The following is an 8,577-nucleotide window of genomic DNA, read 5'->3' on the forward strand; positions in this document are numbered from 1 at the left end:
TTCCCTTTCCCTTTCCCTTTCCCTTTCCCTTTCCCTTTCCCTTTCCCTTTCCCTTTCCCTTTCCCTTTCCTTTCCCTTTCCCTTTCCCTTCCTTTCCTTTCTTTTCCTTTCTTTTCTTTCTATTTTTAAAATTTTTTAATGTTTTATTTATTTCTGAGAGAGCGTGAGCAGGGGAGGGTCAGACAGAGAGGGAGACACAGAATCTGAAGCAGGCTCCAGGCTCTGAGCTGTCAGCACAGAGCCCGACGCGGGGCTCGAACCCACGAACAGTGAGATTATGACCTGAGCCAAAGTAGGATGTTTAACTGACGGAGCTACCCAGGCGCCCCCAGGGTGTTCTTTCTTAGCCTCCTCTCTTTTCACCTATCCGTTCAGAAAAGTTAGGATGCCAGATAAGTGCTATCACATCTATTTCCATGGCTACGAATCACAGTTTTGCATACACATGATTAGAATTCATAGCAGGAGAAACTGGACTGAGAGGGAACGGTCTTTATCCTAAAGCAAGTACCTGATGGGCACAGGGGACAACAATGAGCACCTAAACGCGGTGAGAAGCAAATTCCATGGTGTCTGCACCGCCTGCCAGTGGCCCGTCCTGGGTAGTGGCTGCAAGCGCACCTTCTTCCTCACTCCTGGTTCTTCAGTCGCAGAGTGTGGACATTCTTTGAGCCTACAAAACGACTTGGAGTAAAATGTTTGAAAATCATGATTCCCTGATGTTGCGTCTGACAGATGCAGTTCAGCCCCTAGAAGGGAGTTACATTGGTGTTGTCGGGGTACTAGGGCACTGGAGAGATTTTGCAGGGACTTTTTGTTGACACTGTGTGTTTTGTTTTGCTTTTGGTGATGTCACTGAGCTTGAGTGGCATTTGCATACTTAGGTGATTACAGAGTAAGAGTTCTAAATGCTTGCTGATGTTTTAGATCCCTGTTACGTCACCTTAGGCTTCTAGGCGATGATAGCCACACGCCGCTTTTCCTGCTAGGTCATGAAGCCCCGTCTCGTTGTAAGAGCAGATGATATTTCACTGTATCATTTTGAGGAAAGAAAATGAATCCTGAGAGAATACCAGTTATGTACCAGGTAGCATGCTGTATACACATTCTTATTCAGTATCAGTAGAGCTCTGACCATAGTCGGCCTTTGGCCTGTGATGGGATCTCCTTGTTCTCGTTAGTGTGATAGAAACTGGGTGGTTTCAGTTTTTGTGAACCCAGGTGAGAAACCTTAAAATAATTTGTGCCAAAAATTGCCTTGTGGGTCATTAAAATTATGTGCTGCTATTCTTGGCGGTGGTGGTTTATATACAGAATTCAGTAAAACATTGGACAAAGCGTATCTGTGTAAACAAGGAAGTTTATAGACTGGTAGGTGAAAGAGTTACTAGGATTCAGTGCTGGTTTGCAAAGCTCTTCCCGGAATTGTTCCGGAGACCGGAGAGGTCTATACTGGTGTGTTGCAGGTTTCTGTTCTTGTCCCTCAGCTGTGTGTGAATTTGGGTGATGACGTAGAGGTGGTTTGCTTAGTTATGGATGAGAAAGCTAAGAAGAATAACTAAAAACCAGATGCCAGCCAAGGATGTTGAGAGATCAGACTGAAGGATGAAAGAGACTGAATGAATTTTAATAGCGATAGTTGTTGTCATCCATTTAAAGTCACTCCAGAGTTAACATACTGGTTGAGAACTGGCCCAACTGTGGAAGGGAGAGAGAGCACTTGAAATTGGTGAGAGCCTGGGAATTCTGTATTGTAGTTGCCTGAAGAGAATCAAAGCATGGCAGTGGATGCCAGAACAGAGTCAGTGTAGTGTACTGAATTATGAAGGATTGGCCGAGCTATGTTGGGGATGTTGTATTCTGTTTTTATGATTATATTGGAATGTTGTTACAGCGTGCCTGGGTAGCTCAGTTGCTTGAGTCTCTGACTCTTGGTTTCGACTCACGGTGGTGAGATCGAGCCCCATGTTGGGCTCCATGCTGAGCGTGGGGCCTGCTTAAGATTCTCTCTGTCTGTCACTCTCCCCCACTCTCACTGTCCCCACCCCAAATTAAATGTTTGTATCATGTAATACTTGGTATACACAAAGGAACACATGTAACGTGTAAGTTATGAAATAAATTGTCTAAAGGCCTTATTCCCAGCTTAAGAACTAGAACATTCTGAAGATCACTGACTGTACCCTGAATTTGTTGTTGCCTTGCTTTTTCAGAAATAATTCTACCACACTATGTATTTATAAGCGATATCTTTTGTTTAAAATTGTTTTTCAGTTTTATTAAAATTACATTATACTTACATAGCTTTGTTCCTTGCTTTTCCATTTCAACATTGTTTCTTTTTAAATATAATTTCCCGTTTCCTCCACCCTCCATCAGCCCTCAGTTCTCAGCATCTAAGAGACTCTTACAGTTTGCTTCCCTCCCTCTCTATAACTTTTTTTTTCCCCATTTCCCTCCCCCGTGGTCTTCTGTTAAGTTTCTCAACATCTGCATATGAGTGAAAACATACGGTATCTTTTTCTGACTGACTTATTTCACTTTGCATAATACTCACCAGTTCCATCCACATTGCTGCAAATGGCCAGATTTCATTCTTTATCATTGCCACGTAGTATTCCATTGTATAGATAAACCACGCCTTCCTCAGCCATTTGTCAGAGGATGGACATTTAGGCTCTTCCCATAATTTGGCTGTTGTTGAAAATACTGCTATAAATATTGGAGTACATGTGCCCCTATGCATCAGCATTCATGTATCCCTTGGGTAAATTCCTAGTAGTGCTATTGCTTGTGACAGGATAGTTCTGTTTCTAATTTTTTTGAAGAATCTCCACACTGGCGAGGATGTGGAGAACTGGGAACCTTCTTGCACTGTTGGTGGGAATGCAAACTGGTGTAACTGCTCTGGAAAATAGTGTGGATTGTTTGTTCTAACTTTGAAAAGAATGCTGGTGCACTTTTGACTGGGATTGCATTGAATATGTAGGTTGCTTTGGGTAGTGTTGACATATTAATAATAGTTATTCTTCCAGTCCATGAGCATGGAATGTTTTTCCATTTCTTTGTGTCTTCTTCACTTTCCTTCATAAGCTTTCTATAGTTTTCAGCATAAAGATCTTTTATATCCTTGGTTAGGTTTATTCCTAGGTATTTTATGGTTCTTGGTGCAGTTGTGAATGGGATCTGTTTCTTTATCTCTCTTTCTGTTACTTCATTATTGGTGTACAAAAATGCAGTCGATTTCTGGGTACATTGATTTTGTACCCTGCCACTTTGCTGAATTCATGGATCAGTTCTAGCTGATGGAGGAGTCTGTCGGGTTTTCCATATAGCTTATCATGTCATCTGCAAAAAGTGAAAGTTTGACTTCCTTTTTGCCAGTTCTGACGCCTTTTCTTTCCTTTTGTTGTCTGATGGCTGATGCTAGGACTTCCAGCACTATGTTAAACAACAGTGGTGAGAGTGGACATCTCTGTCGTGTTTCTGATCTCAGGGAGAAAGCTCTCAGTTTTTCCCCATTGAGGATGATGTTAGCTGTGGGCTTTTCATAGATGGCCTTTATGCTGTTTAACTATGTTCTTTTTATCCCAACTTTCTTGAGGGTTCTTATTAAGAAAGGATATTGTATTTTGTCAAATGCTTTTTCTGCATCTATTGACAGGATTGTATGGTTCTTTTCTTTTATTAATGTGATGTATCACAGTGATTGATTTGCGAATATTGAAACAGCCCTGCAGCCCAGGAGTGAATCCCACTGGATCATGGTGAATAATTCTTTTTATGCTGTTGAATTCAATTTGCTAGTATCTTGTTGAGAATTTTTGCATCCATATTCATCAGGGATACTGGTCTGTAGTTCTCTTTTTTTGCTGAGTCTCTGTCTGGTTTGGGAATCAAAGTAATGGTGGTTTCATAGAATGAGTCTAGAAGTTTTGTTTCCATTTATATTTTTTGGAACAGCTTGAGAAGGATAGGTATTAACTCTGATTTAAATGTCTGGTAGAATTCCTCAGGGAAGCCATCTGGCCCAGGACTCTTAATTTGTTGGGAAATTTTTGATAACTGATTCAGTTTCTTCACTAGTTAGGGGTCTGTTCAGATTTTCTATTTCTTCCTGTTTGAGTTTAGGTAGTGCATGTGTGTTTAGGAATTTGTCCATTTCTTCCAGATTGTCCCGTTTGTTAGCATATAATTTTTCATAGTATTCCCTGATAATTCCTTGTATTTCTGAGGGATTGGCTATAATAAATTCATTTTCATTCGTGATTTTTTCTATTTGAGTCCTCTTTTCTTTTTGAGAACCCTGCCAACTGGTTTATCAATGTTGTTTATTTTTTCTAAAAAAGCAACTCTTAGTTTCATTGATCTGTTCTACTGGTTTTTGTTTTGTTTTTATTCTATATTGTTTATTTCTACTCGGATCTTTATTATTTCTCTTCTTCTCCAGGGTTTGGGGTATCTTTGCTCTTTGGCTTCTCGTTCCTTTAGGTGTGCTTTTAGATTTTGTATTTGGGATTTTCCTTGTTCTTGAGATAGGCCTGGAATGAAATGTATTTTCTTCTTAGGTCTGCCTTTGCTGCCTTCCAAAGGGTTTGGATTGTTGTAGTTTCATTTTCATTTGTTTCCATATATTTTTTAATCTCTAATTGCCTGGTTGCATTTGTTCTTTAGTAGGGTGTTCTTTAACCTCCATGCTTTTGGAGGTTTTCCAGACTTTTTCCTGTGGTTGATTTCAAGTTTCATAGCATTGTGATCAGAAAGTATGCATGGTATGACCTCAGATATATTATATTTACTGAGGGCTCTTTTGTGCCCCAGTATGTGATCTGTCTTGGAGAATGTACCATGTGCACTCAAGAAGAAAGTCTATTCCTTTGCTTGGGAAGTAGAGTTCTAAATATATCTGTCAAGTTCATCTGGTCCAGTGTATCGTTCAGGGCCATTGTGTCTTTACTGATCCTCTGTCTAGATGATCTGTCCATTGCTGTAAGGGAATGTTAAAGCCCCCTGCAGTTACCACATTTCCTACCAATAAGATTGGTTATGGTTTTGTGATTAATTGTTTTATATACTTGGGTGCTTCTGAATTCGGTGCATAGACATTCATAATTGTTAGCTCTTCCTGATGGATGGACCCTGTAATTATTATATAATGCCCTTCTTCATCTCTTGTTACAGCCTTTAATTTAAAGTCCAGTTTGTCCAGTATAAGTATGACTACTCCAGCTTTCTTTTGACTTCCAGTAGCATGATACATATTTCTCCATCCCCTCACTTTAAATCTGAAGGTGTCCTCAGGTCTCAAATGAGTCTCTTGTAGACAGCAAATAGATGGGTCTTTTTTTTTTTTTTTTTAATCCATTCTCATACCCTGTGTCTTTTGATTGGAGCATTTAAGTCTGTTTACATTCAGTGTTGTTATTGAAGAATATGGGTTTATAGAGTCATTGTGTTCTCTGTAGGTTTCATGCTTGTGGTGATGTCTTTGTGTTCCTTGCAACATTTCCCTCATAGAGTCCCCCTTAGGATCTCTTGTAGGGCTGGTTCATTGGTGATGAATCCCTTCAGTTTTTGTTGTTTGGGAAAACCTTTATTTCTCCTTCTATTCTGAATGACAGGCTTGCTGGATAAAGGAGTCTTGGCTGCTTATTTTTCCTGTTCATCACATTGAAGATTTCCTGTCATTCCTTTCTGGCCTGCCAAGTTTCAGTAGATAGGTCTGCTACTACCCATATGTGTCTACCTTTGTATGTTAGGCCCTTTTATCCCTAGCTGCTTTCAGAATTCTCTTTATCCTTGTATTTTGCCAGCTTCACTATGATATGTCATGCAGCAGATCGATTCAAGTTACATCTGAGGAGAATTCTCTGTGTCTCTTGGATTGCAAAGTCTCTTTCCTTCCCCAGGTTGGGAAGTTCTCAGCTGTGATTTGTTCAAGTACTCCTTCAACCCCCTTTCTCTCTCTCTCCTTCTTATGGAATTCCTGTGATACGGTTATTGTTCCATTTGATTGCATTACTTAGTTCTCTAATTCTTCCGTTGTGATTGTGGATTTTTTTTCTCTTTTTCTCAGCTTCCCCTTTTTCCATTTTATCTTCTGATTCACCTATTCTCCCCTCTGCCTCTTCAATCCGCGCTGTGGCCACCTTCATTTTATTATGCACCTCATTCATAGCATTTTTTAATTCATCCTGACTATTTTTAAGATCCTTGATCTCTGCAGCAGTAGAGTCTTTGCTGTCTTCTGTGCTTTCCATGTCCAGATTGGGTCCTTCACTTCCCCAGCTGCTCTTTCTCTTCTCTTTGTCTCTCTGCAGAAGGGGATCCCTCCTCTCTGTGCCTGTGCAGCCGGTTTTATCTCCCCCAATTCACAGTTACCCAGCTATGGACCATCAGGTTTTCTGTGTTTCTCCTTGGTAGACTCAGTCTCTTTTCCTCCCAGACTCTTGGGGTTCAAAGTCCTTTGGCTTCAACCCTTCTTTGTTTGAGAGACTTGGGAAGTATGGATCCCCCTGCTTCTCCACCATGTTGGCCCTGAACCTATTCAACATTGTTTCTAAGGTGTATGTATATCAGTTATTCTCAACCAGAATCCCTCATCAACACAGTTCTCTCCTGTAGCACGGATGATTTGAGTGACTCTTCTGTCACTTCTTACAGGGATGGTACATAAAAGTACATACAGTGGGTGCTTAAGCTGGGGTTACCTCTCCAGTGGAACCTGCTGGAGTTCTAGCTAATTCACTTTCAGTGTTGTCAGATGTTCCATTTGTGAGTATATTACAGCTTATTCATACGTTCTCCTCTCGTGGACATTTGGGTTTCCAGTACTTTGTTGTTACTGCCAGCAGTTCTGTTGTGACTGTGTTGTACTTCTCTTGGGTGCACGCGAACAAACGTTTCTCTGAGTGAGCATCTGAGTGGTCTTGCTGGGGGCTGCTACATTTTCGTGGAGACACTGGTACACCAGTGAGTACAGAGAGGTGCAGTTAAGACTACTTCAGCTGTATCATAACCAGTCTTTATTCTCCTTATTTTCTTAGGGATTGAAGAGGTTAATGACCATCTGCCAGAAGCACTTCCCTACAGATCCATCAAAATGTGTGGAGTACAATGCCCTGTGAAATCTGTGCGTGGTGTAAAGTGACAAGAAGCTTAAGTGAATGTGGGGCGGACTTCTGGAATTACCAACAAGAACGAGGGAAGAAGAAAAATGGAGTTTCTTGTGTTTGAGTCCTACCTAACGCAACTCTCTTGGTTTTAAGAAACAGTGTTGGCTCTCATATCATATCTGGCTGCAAATGGATTTTTGTGTCATTTGCTTTAAATAGACGAAAAATTAGTTCTAAAGACTTCTTATAATTTAAATGTGTAGACAACTGTCACAGAAGGGGGTTTAAAATGACTTTCTCCCTCTAGACCTGAGACTTGGCAGATGATTAAAAAGGAACATTTGAGGATGGACTTAATTATTTCTGTAAAATATGGTAATTTTCACATTGTCTTTTATGCAGTATTTATAAAAAATATTTTTATATATTTCAATGAAAATGTGGAACCATTTAATGAAACTTTATAGTCCTTAAATGTTGCTGAATTTGGGCCATCTTGCAGTAGAATTTGAATGTAAATGTTATTACTGTGGAGTGTTTTTCTTGCATTTCAAGGCTTGCTTTTACCTCATAAGGAGTGTAGATTTTAGTGTTCGTCATCTCTTGGGACAGATAGAATGAACAGGAAATAGAAGTTTGAAAAAGGTGGTATCCCAGCAGGAGTTTAAATTACATAACCCCAGTGCATCAAGGTTCAAGGTGGGGAAATGGATTGTCAAGCCAGCCAAGGATGGGGACATTTTGATGCCACTGGTTCTTCCCAGAATAGGCCTGCCTGCTCGTGTCACTGTGGCCGGGCCTGTGGTGGACTGCAGTTCCCAGCTCCCCGCCGCCAAGCAGAGGAGCGGTGTTCTGGGACCCTCGTCACCACCTGAGTCCTAGGTCACGGGTCTGATTTTGCACAGATGAGGACTTCTGAATCTCACAGTGTCCTACCCAGGTTATGGTGATGAATGGCTCTGCCCGGGAAGTCAGAGGACTCCATTCACAGAGGAAGGTGGGTGAAGAGAGCACAGCTGGCCAGGGGGAGTGGTGCCGTGGGACAGTGAGCAGCAAGAGTGGGGGCTCCCAAGTCAGATCTTCCGAGCTTGAGATTGCAGCTGTCCACCCACCGAGTGTGTGATTGTGGGCAAGTAACTTATTGTTTCCCAGCCTCCTTTTGCCTACGTGCAGTGGTAGTTCCTGAACGTAGTACGTACCTCAGCACTGTGGTTGTGTTCAAGTAAAATAAAATGCTTAGCACACTGCCTAGCAAATGAGAGCTCAGTGAATATTGATTATTGCTTCCTGATCATTAGCGTGTAGCCAGAGTAGCTTTCTTGAGGCCTACGTTGCGAGGCCGTGTGTGCTCACAGAAGGGCGGCAGCAGTAACGGTGGTGGTAGTAGCAACAGCCTTCCTGGCAGACACGTCCGTTAAGGCTCTGTGGCTGAGGCTTCCGTCCAGGCTCTGGGACCGCCCTC

At 41.6% G+C, this 8,577-nt stretch overlaps 1 protein-coding gene across 2 annotated transcripts in view; it reads left to right on the forward strand.

Moving 5' to 3' along the window:
* Nucleotides 1–8,371, forward strand: part of PRPF18 (pre-mRNA processing factor 18) — a 56,022-nt gene extending 47,651 nt beyond the window's left edge. The window contains exon 11 of one of the 2 annotated variants that reach the window (XM_039240043.1): nt 7,047–7,134. In XM_039240043.1, coding sequence (XP_039095974.1) covers nt 7,047–7,053 — 7 coding nt within the window. In that variant the 3' untranslated portion in view covers nt 7,054–7,134. Of the gene's footprint in view, nt 1–7,046 lie in introns of both variants that reach the window. The other variant, XM_039240044.1, reaches the window with a different exon arrangement.
* The last annotated feature ends 206 nt before the right edge of the window (nt 8,372–8,577 follow it).

The sequence above is a fragment of the Hyaena hyaena genome, unplaced genomic scaffold (genome assembly GCF_003009895.1).
Source record: "Hyaena hyaena isolate Hyena2069 unplaced genomic scaffold, ASM300989v1 scaffold_165, whole genome shotgun sequence".
NCBI lineage: Eukaryota > Metazoa > Chordata > Mammalia > Carnivora > Hyaenidae > Hyaena > Hyaena hyaena.